Consider the following 18432-nt stretch of genomic DNA (forward strand, 5'->3'; position numbering starts at 1 on the left):
AAACTGTCAATTGTTCTTTTTCTTTTCGATCGATTAGTTGCTTTGTCCATAAAATGTCAGAAAGTGGTGAAAAATGTCCCAGAACCCAAAGTGATGCCTCCGGATCATTTGTTTTTTGAGCCCATCAACCAAAAATCAAAAGATTTTCAATTAGCAATAACAATAAACAAACAAGAAAATCAGATTTAAAAAACAGTAAATATTTGCAGCATGGCTCTAGGGATGCCAAAGCTGTCAGTCCACTTTGATCTGTAATGGTCATGAAATTGTGTGCAGACATTCATGATCCCCAGAGGATGAAACCTATACTGACTTTTCTTGTTGCTTCAACAGCAGGTCAGAGTTTGAACATATCCAGTGAAATTTCTCAGCATCTTCCAGAGGGACTGGGACAAAATTTCGAACAAGCATTCATGATTTCCAGAGATGATGTACCCTAATAACCTCAGTGGCTTTCCCTACAGAACCACCATGAGGTGGACGTTTGAGTTGCATTATGGGAAGTGTAGGATCCAGAGTTTTTAGAGCTTTACCCGTTCTAGGGATCTGCCTCTTTGTCTCACATTGTTTTGAGACAAAAGCCCATCACAATTTTCCAGGGCTCAAAGTGACATCTGCAAATTGCCAATTATTTGTTCCAACAATCGTCCTGAATTGAAATATATTTGATTTACAATGAAATGAAACTGAGAATAGCAGCAAATCCACATGAACTTGCAAATGTTTGGTATTTTTGCTTGATAAATGACTTAATTAAATGATATAGTCAAACTGCTGTTGATTAATTTTCGGCCAACTGACTAATCAATCAATCAATCAACTCATGGTTTAAACAATCATAAGCACAGTTTCAGCTCTGGAGCTTAAAGGGATCCATCCTTGCTCAAGAACCGTCACCAACTCAAGAGCCTGAACACTGGCTTTCCTTTCACACACACACACCGTGCTTAGGACAAATCTGCTGTGTGCGTCCCAAGGGGCCTCTCAAAACAATCAGGGCCCCTCTCTGCATGCAGCTCTCCAGCAGAGGCCCAGGGAGACGGCAGCTTCAGAGCTGCAGCCCCAAAACACTGTACCTGGGAGAACGGTGGCAGGGGTGCGACCCCCAGCGCCCAACGAGCCACACACACCTCGGTTTCCCCCCTCAGCCCATCTGCTCCGCGTTTCTCCCACCGACCACCTCTCACCTCTCCGGCTCAGTCCCTCACTTTATTTAACCGGGATGAGATAGTCAATGCAATTACGGATTTCCAGGGACGGCACACATACACGTGTCGCTTGCTCATACACTCTCAAACATCACTCATTTCTACTTGCCGTATCTCCCTTTCTCTCCTCCCATCTCATTACCCTCCTGTGTCAATTCCCCTGCATCCCTTCATCTCCCACTCTGTAACCTAACCCCCCCCCCCCACCCCCACCACCCGTCCTCCTCCTCCTCCTCCTCTTCACCCCACCCTCTCCCCTATTCTCTCCCTCTATCTGACACTCAGCGGGGCTGCTCTCCATCTCTCTCTGTGCCTCCAGGCAAACATATGCTCCTCTTCCCGTCAGATTCCGGTGTGTTTGAGAGAGGAGGGATTGTTTAATGTTTATTAATCACCTGTCTGTGGTGGAGAGAGGAGACGATGATAGAGCCACACACACACACACGCGCGCGCGCACACACACACACACACACACACACACACACACACACACACACACACACACACACACACACACACACACACACACACACACACACACACACACACACACACACACACACACACACACACACACACACACACACAGAGTCTTGTACACATACACTCGAGCTGTCTCTCTCACACACACCTATTCAGCTGTGATTTTACCAACTTGGCCTGGTTTTCCCATTTACAGCTGTATAGATGTGTGCTCATTTACTGTAACACTGCCTGTACACAGATATGAAGAAAAACTAGAGACCTTTTAATTATTACAGGAGTAACTTAGTTAGTGTATCAACAAAGTTATGTTCATTACTGAATTTACAAAACTAATTTCAGAATCAAAGCCATTGAAAATTGAATTATCTTGATACAATTACATCTTGAGGGAGCCCATAGTGTAGTATAGAAAAAACTATACTATTTATTTAAGTACTGTTTGGTTTTACATTTAAATGGGACAGTCTGGGCAATGGTGGGGAAAATGTGTATGAACATGTTTAGTTACATTAGGTTTTTTTTTTCTCCAGAAAATCAAAATCAAAAATCAAATCAAATCAAAATAAAAAAAAATATTATACACCAGAAACTCACTTTGGATGACCACATTTATGAACAGAAGACGATTTGATCAGTAGGCCTGAGCATTACTGATCTAAGTATTACAGCCCTGTATGATCAAATAGTTAATAAGTTTGGAACTTGGGTTATGTAATAAAGGTGGTCACGTATTAAATTCACCATACTTAGGTCATATATAATGAGAAATGAACAACTCCAGCTTTTTTTATTCCATGCATTCTTCTTCCTTGTTAGAACCTGGAACCTACAGTGGTGGTTACCCACAATGCCACTTGACTCAACTCACCCTGCTACACAGATTCAGCGTGTGTTATGGTAGCAGCCACTAATGTAAGCCTCCAGCTGTTAGACTCAGAGGTTTGGGAAACTCGCTTCTTTCTAACTCCACACCCCCAGATTTTTTTTTTTTTTTTTAACTTCTTAAACTCGTCATCTTCAACAGACGCTGACTCAGGTGACATCACTTAAGGCAAGTCATCAGATCCGATGCTGCTCCCTTTGTAATTATCTGCATCTTCAACTCACTGGCCTTCTCAAAATTCAGTGGCCTTTTCCGTTACAGATGTGAACATCTGCTGACACTGAGTCACAAAATGACTTTGCTTTGGTTGATTACAACTTTCCAGGTTTTGCATTAGGGTGAATAAGGGTTGCATCTCAAATAGATTCTAATTCAGACTGTGTTGTGTTTTGGTTGGTGGTGAATTAAACAGGGGATGCAAAAAGAAAGAAAAAAATAAGTTGCTGTTGAAATATATATATATATATATATATATATATATATATTTTTTTTTTTTTTTTTTTTTTCCTGAAGCTAATCTGGATGTTTTTCACAACCCTGATCATGTACAGAATGTGAGTCACAATCAAAACACCTGTAAACTGTAGACTGATTCATTAGCCCTGCAGTTGATGCCAACTCTGCGGGTTATGATTATTCCTTTACTGACAGAGTGTTTGAATTTTTGAGGCGACACTTGGTGAAGTTGTTTTTATTGAATGCATGGACACATTTCTCTCTGTAACTTCAAGCTCAATGTCAAATGATTTTAGCTTAAGAGTGAGAATTACCTCGTTTTGAACATATAGTAACTATCATATATTCACCAACATACTAAATCAAACTAAATCCAATTGTGAACTGTAAATCACAGTGAGTCATATTACTTGAAAACTCCTGTGGCATTAAACTAACCATATTTATTTCAGTCTACAGTAAACCAAATCCTACTAATACTTCTATGCAGTCTGGTCATTCAGGGACAGGGGACAAACACTCTGTGAGAAAGCTACTTTCCCTTTTTTTCCACACCATATGTGCACGCATGTTTTAGTCCACGTGTACAAGCATGAGCAAGTGTACATTACCCACATGCACACTCACCGAGAACAAGTGCAAAAGTACACAGCCAGAAGGCTGTTCTCTTTCTATGTGCAGATGAGCAGACTAGAGAGCACCGAGAAAGCACCACAGGGACAAAGAGCTTGTATCTCAACTGTGTGTCACTTTTTATTGGAACAGAAAGAGCAAGGAGGTCAACAGTACAAAAAAAAAAAAAAAAAAGAAGAAGAAGTGAAGGGAGTCAGGCTTGATAGTTAAGCAGTGAGCGGTCACTTGGCGCCGAGGGTGAGCTTCTCCAGGTCATGGATGCCCTCCTTGTCAATCAAACGCACACTGAAGGATGGGAGGTTCAGGATGAAGCGCTTGTTCAGCTACAGAACGGAGAAAAACACAGGAGGAAATTTTAAGATAAAAGATATAATTAATTATAATAATAAATATAAAGATAAATCATATTATCCTACTCTTAATAAATAAGGAGATGAGCTGTAGAATATAGTAAAACAGAAACAAAAAATTAAAAGTGTCCATTATTAGTCCGACTGACGAAGCAGATTCACTTCTGTTTTATCCCATGCATAAAGATCTGTCACATTTTCTAATGCTCAGAGTCTGTAAATCACACCAATCTCCTACTGTTTATAAGTTGTGAACTTCATAACAGCATCTGTAATGACTGATCAAGGCACTGAGTGTGCCTGTGAGCTTGCTGGTTTCACAGTGGGCAGTTTCCCTTTTAAAAAAAAAACACTGAATCAATAAAATTAAACAATGCTGATTTCTTTCCATGGAGCCTTCATGAAAGCAGGTTTTTGCTCAGTAATATTCTGCTGTCAATCAGTCTGATGAGGATAGCTTTTACAAACTGAGCCCAAATCTGTTGCCACTGAGTTCACTGAAAAACGCTGGTGAGCAAATTTAGTACTTGAAAGGTCGAGCAACGCAATAAACAGTTAAGGAAGATTCTTCTTCTTATTATAATTCAAACAAAAAGGAAGAATAAATCTAATCGAACTGACTTCTTCAATGCACTTCTTCAGCAGATCCACTGCCTCATCGCGGGTTATATCTGAAAAAAAGACAGAAGACAGAAGACAATGCTGAAATGGGAATAACGGAAACATGAATTGGAGACGTAAACTCGGCTCAAACAAAGCTGAAAACCATCTTTTATTAACAAGACAAGGGATATAGTATGCACCACAGACCACCATGGAATTAACATATTTTACAACGTATTTTACAGCACCTCTTCCAAAACCATGAGTCTGTATCGTGACCAAAGTGTGATTCAAGTCCATAATCTCTGCAGGGCACATTTTACAGACTTACATTATAATTCTTATTTTTCTCTTGGCTTCCCAGTCTGTCTCACAGGAACAACACACGGCAAAAAAAATACACATGCACGGGGCATTTCTCTGCACCGACCTGGTCTGTAGTAGCGGTCCAGAATGGACAGAGTGAGAAAGGCTCCGTAGCCATGGGCAGCGAAGGGGGCCTTGGCCAGGGAAGACAGGTAGTCCATGTAGAAGAGACCCGGGCCGTCTGTGTCATCATAGCCCGCCAGCAACAGGTTCACATGATATGGAGTCTGAACACAGAGGAGGGAAGGTGGGGGGAGAAAGAGAGCAGAGGGCAGAGTGGAGGGATAATTTTCAGATCTGTAACAAGGCTTCTTACAAGGTGTCAACCTGGGATGCAAATATAGTAATTGAATTCAGTGTTAGTTTGTTTACATTGCAGATAAAATGCGGATGAAAACATTTTTCAGCCACTGGACGATATTTGGTTCTGAGCCACCAAGCCATAAATGCTGCGGTGAAACCAAAGTGAACCCCACCAAAACCAGAATGCACGACCTGAAAGCTGTTTTAACACAGCTGAAAAACTGTGAAATTACGAACCTGTTACTAAAACTGAACTTCCTGGATTTTACATGCCCTCACCAACGCAGCCCTCCTGTGCCATTTTCGGTCTGAGTGGCCCACTGGAGTCCAAGCTGAGATTTTTTTTTTTTTTTCCCCAGACCAAAGCTCCCTCCAGAGCCACCAAGGACATTATGCAACTGTTTTCAGGGGCTGAGTGATATTCTTTGTGACAAGTAAAATGAACTTTGTGTAAAAAAAATAAAAATAAATAAAAAATGGTGAGCGCTCCTTTACCTGCAGCAGAATCCTGAAGAAATCTAGCAGGATCACATGAAGCATGACAAACCGGCTGGACTTGTAAACATGAGGTGGCAGAATTTCTGCATTTAGTTATTTCTCTTTCCTCCAATTACAGGTGCTAACTTTGCCATCAGCATATAGACCGCAACAACGGTGTCACTGACTGTACCTTATCTCACGTAATCGTTCCTCCACACAGTCGGTCTCATCCACCCGTTCACCAGAGCACGACCTCTCACCAGCTGAAAAGTACAACTTTCGCTTTCTCAACTTCTTCCAAATAAACCGCTCTTAATTATCGACTTTGATTTTTCGATTTAGCAGAGAGATGGAGCGACGCATGCAGCGGCAGGATTAACACAGCATAAAGAGCAGTGAGGGGGAGAAAGGTATACACACACATACACACACACACACACACACACATACATACACAGGGAGGGGAGGTTGGAGAGCGATGGAGGGAGAGGAAAGGTGAAAGGGCGTCACAGGACAGAGGAGGTGTGTGTGTGTGTGTTTGTGTGCGATGGGGAGAATCAGGGTGTCACTGGCAGTGTGACATCTGCTGGGAGTCAGCACCCCTGTTGCTCCCTCCATCGCGCCCTCCCTCCTGCTTCGTCCCTTCTTTCACTCCCCCCCCCCCCCCCCGCCTCCCTCCCTCCCCTCTCTGCCGCCTTCACCCTGTGCCCTGGAGTAGCGCCAGGGCTCATTAAAAACTTCTAAAGTCGTTTCTCTTGCCCCTATCTCCCCCCCCCCTCTCTTTTTAAATTACATCTTTTATGCTTCCAGCCTCTTCTCCCTTCTCTTCCTCCAAAACACTAATTTTCTCTCTTCGTTTTTTACGAGCCACTGTTCCTCATTTAAAAAAAAAAAAAAAATCCCTTTAAAGCTAGACAATTTTTGGGATTTCAAAGCAACTTATGGCCTGAATTCTTTGCGGTGGTATATGCAGTGTGGTGTTTTTGATTAAAATGCAACAAGAAAAATATAATATGGTGTTCTCAGTTGTGCAGGGAGGCAAATGTGATTCACATGACACCAGGCGAGTTGTGATCTACACACCTGCCCTCTCATTTCAATTTATCTCTAAGCCGACCTGCTTATTTCTGTGACTTGTGCGTTAGGGCCATGTTTGCCACAAGGGCAATGATGATCGTTACGCTCCCTGTGGAGTAGGCTTTAGTGTGTGTGTGCGTGTGTGTGTGTTAACGATGGTTTTGAACGTGCACACAAACGTGAGAAAGAGAAACAGTGTGTTTGTGAGTGTGCACAAGGGGTGTGAATCTCAGGATGAAAATCTTAGTGTGTGTGTGTGTGTTTGTGTGTGTGTTTATGTGTGTGTGTGGTTGAACTCCTCCGTGAGCCTACAAACGCCCCAGTGGCGTCACCCCCACCCACCACACACCTGCCTCACTGGTTACAATGTAACAATAATATGGACTTGGCATCAAAATAACCTTCCCTTCCCATGTCACCTCGGAGAAAAACCAGGCACCTTGTTAACCCAGCCACCTGAACTCACACCCGGGTTCACATGCAAACACTGCACATCATATGTTTTGTCCCCCTGCCGCGAGTCGTGCTCTCAGCCAAACAAGACGACCATTGTGCCGACGAACAAAAGCTTCACCTGTGTGTCACTGAGACCGCTCTAATTATCTGTACAGTAAATATAAAGGGGGAGATGGTTAGCTTAGCTTAGCATAAAGAATGTATAGAAGGGGAAACTGCTTGTCTAGCTCTGTCCAAGGGTTAGAAATAGCAGCAACCCCCAGGTAAAACCACAACATGTAGCCGTTACGATTTGATTTTTTAATGGTTTTCATTATCAATTATTCCCCAGATTTATTTCTCGCTAAACTGTTTAAACACTTGGCCTATTACACATCAGAAAGAGGATTAAAACGACCAATGTTTTTTTCCTAAAGCCCAAGTCACATTATTAAAAGTCTATGTTTTGTCTGACCGACACATCCAAAGCGCAAAGGTACTCCATTTACTACTTTACTACTTTAATTTAAGACAAGAAAAAAACCCCAGCAAACTTTTTTTTCACATTTAAGAGGCTGGAACCATCAAATTTGGTACTGTCTGAAAACAATTATTAACTTGCCAATTCATTTTCAATCAGTCAACTAACTGATTAATCATTGTAGCTCTTGCGTTGATCAGCGAGGGTTTTGTTACCTTCGGACTGAGCCAGGCTAACCGTTTCCAGCTGTTTCCAATCTTTAAGCTAAGATTAGCTTACCAACTTCTTGAAGTAGCTTCATATTTACAGTACAGACATGAGAGTGGTATCGATCCTCCGATCCGACTCTCGACAAGAACGTGAATAAGCGTAGTTCCTGAAATGTTGAACTATTCCTTTAAGATCGAATTCAGAGCAAAAAACAGCTTTAGCAGTGACACAAATTAAGGTCATGCCGCTAATAAACCACCACAAACTCATCCCCTAACTCTCCTCTTCCACGTTCCAGCACTCCCTCCCTTCTTTCCTTCCTCCCCTCTCTTCCCCCTCCTCCCTCCCCCTATTTTTGCACCCTGCCCCGGGGCATGTTCTCTTTATTGGCATTTCTCCTCAATCTGCTGTATTAATTGTTCATCTGTGCAGGAGCAGGGGAGCTGCGTGCAATATGGCGCCAGTAATTATTTGTGCCCATTGTGTGCTAAAAAATATTTTACAAACCCATATGGGGCCAGCTGTGGATCACCACAGCACCGAGGCTAACTGTTGCTGCGGCCTTATAGAGAACTCTGAAAAACAAACAGCTCAAACTTTACAGACTGTCAAAATGTTACTTCCTCAGCTCACTGCAGCAAACATCCACACATATACAAAAACTGATGACTGTAAGGCTTTTAAGCTTCTACATGAACCTCTAAAAAAAAGGAAAAAAAAAAAAAAGAAATGTGATATTTATAAAATCTCTGCCTCCCCTGAGTTTTGTGGTTTCATTTTAACCTCATGTCTCTGCCTCCTACACCTACCAATCCGGCTAAACCTTTTAGACTACCCCCTATCTAGTGCACCTGTCAATTCAATATCTATCAATTTAATCTGTATTTATCTTCAGTACGCAAACATATTACAGTACATGAAATGGGAAAATAAGGCACACAGAGGCAGAACAGAGCCTGAATTTCTATGCCCCTAAAACTTTGCAGTTGTTTTGTTCTGCGGTGAATTTCATGTGTATCATTACTGATATGCATGCAGCAGAGCCGAGGCCTCAGGTGATTATGCTTACCGCTAGTTTTTTTTTTTTCTTTGTCTGCTCTGCTCTCTAAAGCTTGAGTGAATGCAGTACTCCAGAGGTTAGCGGAGTTGTTTTTCTGGACGGCAGGCGGGTAAGCACATAGACGCATGTGAACAGGGTTTCGCTTACTCTGCGCTGCTGACTTTAGCTAACTGCACCTCCCGGAGGTCTGCAGCCACTGGGGCAATTTCATCTGTAATTTATCCTGCAGGAATAAGGCCATCAGAATTAACAATATACCACTGATTAATTTATCAGTCAGTAGGTTTTAACCTAGGGGTCTGGACATGCTGGCGGGATCACGTGATGGTTTTTTGGGGGGTTCAGGAGATGATATCAGGATGGTAGAAAAAGGGAAAAAAAAGAGAGAGAGAGAGAGATTTGATATACAAAAGCAGATCATTATCTTGCCTTTCTGTCTGGGTTAAACTTTAATCTGCAATGATTTAATCAGATTAATTAAAATAAATTCCAACATATGCAGCCAGTTCCCCAGATACGAACTGAGCGAGGTCTTGGTCTACAGGCGTTTTTCAAAAAAATCTATATTCAATTTTTCTTGTAGTCAACAAATGGGCTTAATCCATGTCTGAGAAACCAGCCTGTAAAGCCAAAGATCATCTACGCTGCACACGGTGAAAACTGACAACATTTTGTTTTTTAAAAGTTTTGGACCGCAACAGGCAAACTGCACAACTGTTACTCTTTTGTTTGTTTTGTTTGTTTACTGTAGTATATGTTATTACCAAAGGGTTAAGCTTCTGTAGATTTGGAATCATTCTTACACGGTCGGACCAAACGATAAATCTATTAATCGAGGATGTAGATTAATCGCTGTTGAAAATCATCAAACATTAATCGCAGCCCCAAAGTGGTGTGTAATTGTACTAAATGGACTACGAAAGAGAATAATTATTGACACAAATAAGACACTGATAACTGATAACCCTCCCGCATATTTGAAACTCAAACATCATCTCTAGATGATATCGAATGGTTTAAGACTTTAGCAGACGATCCCATTCCCTGTTTCACATTAAAATGGACAAGACACATTATATATTCTACATACTCAACATGTTCTGGGGGGGAAAAAAACACCATAAAAAAACCTGTTTATACAACATAATTTGCAAATGTCCATGTACTCTGGAGGTTGATGAATGTGAAAAGAGCATAGCTGGAGGAAGGTGTGGGATGCAGAGGAGAAACTGCTATTTCTTCAGTTTCTGAGCACTCCTGAGAACGCGGCATTAGTAAATCCTGCACTCATAAAACCAAATTCATAACCGTGAGGCACAAAAATAACGATACAGTTGCAACTTATGACAAGACATGAATATAAATGTTATCCTCCACAACATGTACAACCTTGACAGAATAACGGGATTCTAATCCTATAGGTCCCTCTGTGTGCATGTATATCGTATCTGTGTGTGTGTGTCGACTCCTACTCATTGTCACACTCCAGTCTGTGTGGTGTTGTCTACTGGGCCTGGTTGTTCTCCCTTGGGACCCCCACTCCTCCTCCTCCTGCTCTATCCCTATCCCCCGTTCGATGTGTCCCACATTCCCTTCTCTGCCACACTAATTGTTTTTTGTAATTATTTTCACCCTTCTGCTATTGTGACAGGCAACGGCTGCACTGCTCTTAACAAATTAGTGCAAAAGATACAGTGCAGACTTACGGGAAGCAGAGACGTCTTAGGCAGAGTGGGTTAAATCTAAAAAACGAATGCAACTGTGCACACAAGCACGACCATAAACTATGTTAGGACAGGAAACAATTATTTCTATTAGTGATTAATCTGCTCATTGTCTTCTTGATTCATCAGTCATTTTTGTCTAAAATGCCAGGAAATAATAAAAATGTCTGTACAAGTTTTCTGAAGTCCACAGCAAAGTCATCAAATAGTTCAAAGCAAATAGTCCAAAATAAAAACTATATATATATATATATTGAATTTACTATCAAACAAGAATAAGAAAAGCTGCAAATCATCATAAATTCTCATTTGGGGTTGGCAGGAGCGGGAAGTCTACATGACACGCGTTAGTAACACTGAGCACCGAAAAGTGTCAAGTATCAAAAGTGAAAAATGAGATTCCTGAAAAATATGTTCAGAATAATAAAAAACACCTCTGGTAAACACGCAGCTTCTTAACTTATCTGCCTGTAAACCCAAGCTTACATAAGTAATAAGGTACAATTTTTCCTTTGGTTAAGTTTTGGTACTGAACCACTGAAGGCCAAAACCCTGGTATTTTGATAATATACCCAGAGGAACTGTGCAGTCAGTTGTACAGTGCAGGGGGACAGTGCTGCAGGCTCAGGTGTTGCCATGAAATCTCAAAGGGAAAAACCTTCGTCACAATTCACAACAAGCTGATAAATGTACCTGCGTCTGTCAAAATGCATCTGCTGGTTCAGCTTACATGTCTCAAGCTGATAGCAACACAAACACAGAAATAATTGCAGGTGAGACTTGATTCCCACCTGAACTTGAAAGTGAAGACTCCTCCTTTACAACTATCACGACCGAGTCACACCATCAAGACAAGCAAGGCCTCTATTGTGTTCAAGTGTTTTCATTTTCTCGTTTTTTTTTTTTTTTTTTAGCCAAAAACGAATATCAAGCAGAAATGTAAACATGTTGTTGATAAGGATGAGCAAAACCACTACATATGGTTACTGTACCTGCAATTTGAATTGAGTTTTACTTTAACATATGGGAATTAGTCTGTGATTCTATCATTTCTTCCCTACAGCAAAACGAGATTAAAAATGCTAGAGGAATGTAATTAAGTTAAAAAAGAAATTAGAATATTTATAGGTATATTCACTTATCACTCCACAATGAATATGTATAATTCAGAGGGTGACCGCTGGTACAAGGGATTAATTAGCTACTGTTTTGTTAACTGAGAAAATACACAAAGATACTGGTACTGAAAGTCCCCACAGTGGGTTAGAAAAGTTTGAGCACACACAAGTGTGTTGAACTGCAGAGATTCTTGTTAAACAGGTATGTGCATATCAACTGACTGTACACCAAACAACTTATTTTCTTTATCAAAAAGTCACTGCTATAATTTGACTGGATGCATGCTGTGAGGACCCAGAGTGGAGCACAGTTTATAAAGCTGACCTGCAAAAAGACATCATCTCTTTATGTTATTGTATAGACCTGTGCCCTTCAACTCAAACAATTATTTTGGTTACGATTATAGTCACAGATAGGCCCAATATTCATAGGACATTAGAGAAAACTTCTCCGAAATACATGTAAAAGTTACTATCACTGTTTTATGTGAAGTGATGGTTGACAGTAAAAGACCACAGCATGTCAACAAATGAAAGGTAAAATAAATACGAAAAGCAAAACTCCCTACATTTTGTTATTTGTTCTTTTATGCCCTGGCTTTACAAGCCGCTTATGTTTTTAAAGCAACAGTTTATTTGATACTCAGACAGACCATTTCAGTGGAGTGTAGTATCCTCACAAACTGAAGCAGTTTAAATTCTACAGTAATGTCTGAACATGAACAACTAACCCCTAGCTAGGTAGAAGAGTCCAGTGGGTTTTTAGTCAGGGAGGATATGATTTTTTCACCATGTGTAGTGTTCACTGGGCCCATAAAGCTGCTTAGAATCTCAGTTAAGTTTAGGATTTAACTACATTGACAGCTTCATGTGGCTTTAAAAAATGTGTTAATAGTCATAAAAATAACTATTCAAGTTTAGGCTGTTTCCCCCTTAATAAAAATGATGACGCATATGTACTGTATTTTCATATTAGGGTAGTTACCCTGCTCCGAAGGTAGTCTGCAAGATTCTTTCGTGTGAAGTTTGCTGCTGCTGCTGGACTGAGTTCATAACCTAAGAAACAGGAAAGAAAAAAAAAGGTTATCAGACATAATGGTTTTGGGTTTGTTCGTGTGTGTGTGCATTTTTTTTCACAATAAGACCTTACTGTTAAAATAAAATAAAAAAACTTTTGATGATGTACAAATTTGACATTGACTTCTTTTTCTGCCAAAAGTGGTTTATTAGCAGAGCAGGTGGCTATTTTATACCAACAGAGTTCTTCAATAAAACATGCTCACATTTCTCAAAGTGATATATGAAAACAAGTATGGTTTGAGTAATGGTACCAAAAAATTGTGCCACACAATTATCAATCACCTCTGAGGGCCTTACCATTCCTCATTTTATAGAGCTGAACGTTCTTCTGGATGTACTCTGCAAACTGTACTGTGTCTCCTGCTTCCCCAACACACAGCAGCAAAATCTTCTCACTGAGCTTGAACATCTTATCATAGTCTGAAAAACACAGAGCAGGCCACAGGGTTTATCTGTTTGTCTTTATTAATTATTAAAATGGACATTTGCTGACGACCACACCGAAAAACGGTAATCCTGCAATAACTTTCACTTTCACTGTTACAAGCCTGGTTGAACATGATTTTTACCAAAAAAAAAACCACGATGTGCTTAACTCAAAGTGCCAGTGGCTTTACGTGCGCTGTAATAAATTATATACAGATAATATGTCTAAACTTTAAAAAAACAGAATGATAGAGATTTATTAGCTGCTTCACTTAGCTCTGGTTAGCTTCGTTAGCTCAAGTCACATTCAGAATATGTGGCTAAGTTACAATGTGTACAACTTACACAACAGTATACTGTAAAAAAAATAAATAAAATAAAGCTTCGTGAGTTATTATTCAGTAGGAAAGAAGAATATGTATTTGTAACAAGACTTAATAAAAGCAGGTGTGTGTGCTAACTTAGCTACATCGACGGACTGAATGGCAAATGCTAAGCTAACGCGTTGTCATACCGTGTTTCATCTGAATGATGCTGCTGGCTGCAACATTGTCGGCAGCGACGAGGACAAAATCCGGCCCCTGAATCCCGATCAAATATTCCATCCTGTGTATTGGTTATGAGCTAAAATAATTACAAATACTTATAACAGAAGACGTCTCTTTACCGCGGATGTACAGATTACACAGCAAAAGTTTGAGACAGGTGGCGCAGGCTGACAACGTCACCGGAAAACAAGCCTTCGTCCTTTCTGCGCGACTTGGGCGGGCGATTTGAGTGGAGTGAGCCAGACGAGACCGAGATACCACCGTTTCTGTTTCAGAATAAACACAACGAAAATCGGTCGTTTTCCCGATTCACGGTCGGTATGAACGAAGGGACACCCAGAGGCACAATGTCGGACTCTAATAAGCTCAATGGCTCGCTGCGGAGACGGTCACCGCGGTTAAGTTCTCCTCTTCAGGCTGACGTAAAAACAGACAAGAAAATGGCGCCGGCGCCTGTCGCCGTGAAACGCTCCATAACTGTGAGGAAAATAGCTCCCAGAAAAACAGCGGCACCGTCGGAGCATAACAAGGAGAACACACCGAGACGGTCTGAGTCGGAGGGAAGCCAGCAGAAAAAGCAGAAGGTCTCCACGCCAGGTCCTGCCCCGGCCCGTGGCGGCTCCTCCTCGGGTAAGAAGAAGGAGAAGGCCTCTATGCCCTCTCCGATCCTCCCCTCCTCGCCACCGCCCTCCCGTCCGCAACAGCCGGCGGTAGATCCAGAGGACGCGGTGTGGTCGCAGAAAGTGCGCCGGTCCTACAGCAGGCTCAGCGACAAGTCATTCAACAGCAGCCCCGACTCCCGTGAGACTTTATTTGGCTTTGAGAAACTGCAGACACCCGAGGTGGTCCGGAGAGTCCAGCAGTCCAAGGCAGGTCTGGAGGCCGCTGAGTCCTTGTCTTGTCTGAACTCATTCACGTCTTTGCTCGAGGCGGATGACTGTGGTTCAGCTTTCCCCGAGCCGGATCCAAATATCCCCGGAGTTGCTGTGGTGAAGGAGAAGAGGAGGAGGAAGAAGGTCCAGCAGATAGACACCACAGAGCTGGACGCACTGGCTGCAGAGATGAACGCAGTGTTTGAGGAGGCAGAGGGGTTTGAGCTGGTCGTGGAGTAAAAATACTCAGACTGAAAGACTTGAACAGACTGAATCTTTTATGGGATGTTGTTTTTGTCACTGACATGCTGACGAAAAAGACTCTGGATGTGCTTCATATTAAAAACAAAAAGCTTTTGTAGATTTCCAGTTCTTTATATTGTAAATTTAAATTCCTTGAAGTTTTCTATGTTTGGTTGTTAAATGCTCTTAATGTGGTTGTTTAGGCCTTTATGTGCATAGATTTTTTGATTTCAGAATGAAACCAGTAGTTGGACAAGTAAAGCAAAAGCATGTTCACTCTTTGTATTATAATTCAAACTTTTATACAGATTATCTTTTAAATTGAAACAATTGATCGATTAGTCGACTGATAGAAGAACAATCAGTTATTTGTGTGATTGATTAATTGTTTCATTTGTTTTTCAAGCAAAAAAAGTGAAAAAAAAGTCAAATATTCTGTAATTCCATCACAATACCATCACACATCGGCTCTGCAAAGTCATGATGGTCATTTTTTTTGACATTTCATAATGTCAAAAATTAAAAAAACAATTGGCAGAGTAACTGATAATGAAACTAATCAGTAGCTTCAGCCCTGATTACCTTTATGATAAGACTGCATATTGTAAAAACTGTTTTTAAAATGGGCTTTGACTGTGTTTGTCTTCTTTAGTCACAAACTGGTTCATTGTGTAGAAGATACATATACAGAGGGAAAACGTGACAGTTTGATATGGACGTGGAAGCTGTAGGTGGTTTGTAAACAAAACAATTTACAGAACTGATATGAATCAAATGCTTTAAATTGGCAGTTTGTTTCTACGCTTACAGACTAAACTGGCATTTTGCTTCTCTTCATTGTTTGTTATATTTTATCTTCAGCAGTTCAGAGGTATCTGACCAGATTACTTTCCTTTAATCCGTTTATATTCACATTTGACTGACTCAGAGGTTCAGAATACGACTGTAAGACAGCACCTTTCAATGTTGTTCTTGGACTGTTATCTCACATCTGTCCTTTCTTAAACATAAACAAAAACCTGTTTTTATTTTTGCTTGACTGTACATGTAAATAAATACTCAGCAAGTTAAACTACCAAAATTGCCAGTAGACTTCAAGGTTCTTTCGGTCACAAAAACACATTTTGAGGCTTTGCCACTGTTTTCAGTGATAAATTTAGTAGGGCCAATTTTAATGAAACAACAAAACACACTTAAAGCGTTTACGGTTTCGCTCCACCTTCATTAAAAGGAGTTATCTCTATCTCAAGTTACGTCTAAGGTTACACAGTGACACCAGTGTAGAAACAGTGCTGTTAAAAACCTGCTAATATAATCAGCCAAAAGTATAGTAAGCATTGCAATGTGTTTGACAGGCTGATATTTTTTGGGGACGATGGCTCTCATATCTCACCATGTTAATTTTGAATGGGTTCTAATCAGGTACTTGCCGAGCATGTTGACTAACAACACATTCCTATACACAGCAGTGACTGTGAAGAGGCAGACTGAATGAGTGGGTGGGTGATCTGTCTGGATTTAATGAGAAGGGTGGACAGGTAAAACATTTCCCTCCAGAGTCTCTTAAAGGTCTAAGTGGATGTGCTGCATAATTTACACTAACAAGGAGGGATGCTACCAACCACCACACCTGCTTCTAACTGGTGCTTCTCTCTTAGCAAACTGTGGTAGTCAGTATGGATTCTTCACTTGTTTGGCTTCAGATAATAAATTTAAATACACCTGCAGCTGATACACAGACATCTTAGGCAAAACTTGGATAATTGACTGGAAAAACATCAAATACAGGTGCTTCTATACGGGTTACAAAGAGTCACTGAATGGTTTAATGAGTATGAAAATGCTGTCCACCACCATCGTCCATCAAAGCACCAAATGAGCTTATATCTTACAGAGGACTGGGGATCATCCCTCCTGTAGAGTTCACAGACTCAGAGAATCTGTGATGAGGAACACTGAAACTGAGGCCCCGCACTTTACTTAGACACTGTTTTGCTTTGGATTTATATGCATCAGTCTGTATAACAATGTTTGTTCATAAATTATGTGATGATCATATAAGTATTGTCAAGGGATACCAGCAGCCAGGGCTCCTGTGATGAAATAGTGCCACTTTGCTCCAGGTTTTCTTCATGTTAACTGCTTGACAGAAAAAATTACAGCAATCAGATTGGTATTGATTAATTGATTTGATCGGAAGCACAACTTTAGAACACATCAGCACAACAGAAACTAAAACAATAAAAGTCTTAAAAGACTAGATTTTGACATAAGAGGGCCACAAGCAGGAGAATAGAGGTCCTGTCATACTGAAGAGATTATGTAGACCCAAATGATGTGTAGGAAGCCTGGGACTTTTGGGACCCCTGGGTATCTGGGGCTCCTTGGCAGTTGCCTGCTTTACCCAGCTGGTAATCCAACCTAGTTCTGTTGATCAAGACAAAACTGCCACAGCTTTCCCTGCAATATATTATTAGGTGCAATCACAATAAATAAACCCTGAATATCTCTATTTAAATATAAAGAAGCGATCCACACTGTTGCCGAGGATGCTGACCTATATCTTCACCTGTTATACCAGCCTCAAAAAAAAAAAAAAACCACCCATGAATAAGCTATGAAGTTAGATGTTTACCTCTGCTTAGAGCGCGAAGGCATGCTGATAGTATTTGTGAGTGTGTGTGTGTGTGTGTGAGAACCAGACACGTAGAGGAATAATGAGTGTGTGTTTGAGTGTGTAGTAGTGAGTGAGTAAATCCACAATTTGCTCACGCATTTTAGGGTGTGCAAAGCGTGCTCTGTTTTCTTCCTCAGGTGCCATTTCATGTTCATACTCTTCATTTGGCACTTCAGCTCCCTAGGAGAGGAGACATTTTTTCTTTCTTTCTTTCTTTCTTTTTTTTTTTTGCAGAGCACAACACATGGTGGCTTGTCTTTTGTATATTTTTAACAAGGTATTCATGTCTACTTTACACTTCCACTGAAAGTTTCAAACAGGGTGAAGTAGGAGAGTGTTTTTTTTTTTTTTTTTTTTGTTGAGCTGTCACTGCCAGAAACAGTTATTGATTTACAATGCTGCTGCTTCCGCTGCTTCTGCTTGCTTTTGCTTTGGAGTCTGTTCATTTTTTGGGAGGTTGGATATTTTACACTCATATTCATGTTTTTTTTTTTCACCCCCCCCCCCCCCCTCTCTCCCTCATCCCCCCTCCCATCCCAACACCACATTTCACTCACGGCAGTTGTCGCTGGTTCAGCTTGACTGCTTCGTTAGGGCTCATCATTTGCATTCAGATTAATTATCTAATTACCGACAAATGTCCGGCGGCCACCCCACACTCCGGCTCGTCAGCTCTCAGCCTGTAATTATTTTAATCATTTACTTTCATCTGG

General features: G+C 41.0%; 2 protein-coding genes across 2 annotated transcripts; one reads left to right on the forward strand and one right to left on the reverse strand.

Moving 5' to 3' along the window:
* Positions 1-3768: 3768 nt before the first annotated feature.
* Positions 3769-14113, reverse strand: psmb2 (proteasome 20S subunit beta 2). Its single transcript, XM_041053545.1, has 6 exons — positions 13894-14113; positions 13251-13373; positions 12859-12929; positions 5050-5212; positions 4638-4687; positions 3769-3989 (listed from the first exon to the last, which is right to left on the reverse strand). The coding sequence occupies exons 1-6, from the start codon at positions 13982-13984 to the stop codon at positions 3888-3890; spliced, it is 600 nt and encodes a 199-aa protein (XP_040909479.1). The 5' UTR covers positions 13985-14113; the 3' UTR covers positions 3769-3887.
* A 31-nt stretch (positions 14114-14144) lies between these two features.
* Positions 14145-16117, forward strand: cdca5 (cell division cycle associated 5). Its single transcript, XM_041053544.1, has one exon. The coding sequence runs from the start codon at positions 14248-14250 to the stop codon at positions 15037-15039; it is 792 nt and encodes a 263-aa protein (XP_040909478.1). The 5' UTR covers positions 14145-14247; the 3' UTR covers positions 15040-16117.
* The last annotated feature ends 2315 nt before the right edge of the window (positions 16118-18432 follow it).

The sequence above is a fragment of the Toxotes jaculatrix genome, chromosome 13 (genome assembly GCF_017976425.1).
Source record: "Toxotes jaculatrix isolate fToxJac2 chromosome 13, fToxJac2.pri, whole genome shotgun sequence".
NCBI classification, from domain to species: domain Eukaryota; kingdom Metazoa; phylum Chordata; class Actinopteri; family Toxotidae; genus Toxotes; species Toxotes jaculatrix.

Excerpts from the sequence above, each read along its gene's own strand:
- psmb2 (XM_041053545.1), bottom strand. The coding sequence starts at position 13,984 with ATGGAATATTTGATCGGGATTCAGGGGCCGGATTTTGTCCTCGTCGCT. Across the intron at positions 5,213-12,858 it reads CAGACTACCTTCGGAGCAGG|ACTCCATATCATGTGAACCT; the intron begins GTAACTACCCTA and ends CTCTGTGTTCAG. Across the intron at positions 3,990-4,637 it reads TGAAGAAGTGCATTGAAGAA|CTGAACAAGCGCTTCATCCT; the intron begins GTCAGTTCGATT and ends TCCGTTCTGTAG.
- cdca5 (XM_041053544.1), top strand. The coding sequence starts at position 14,248 with ATGAACGAAGGGACACCCAGAGGCACAATGTCGGACTCTAATAAGCTC.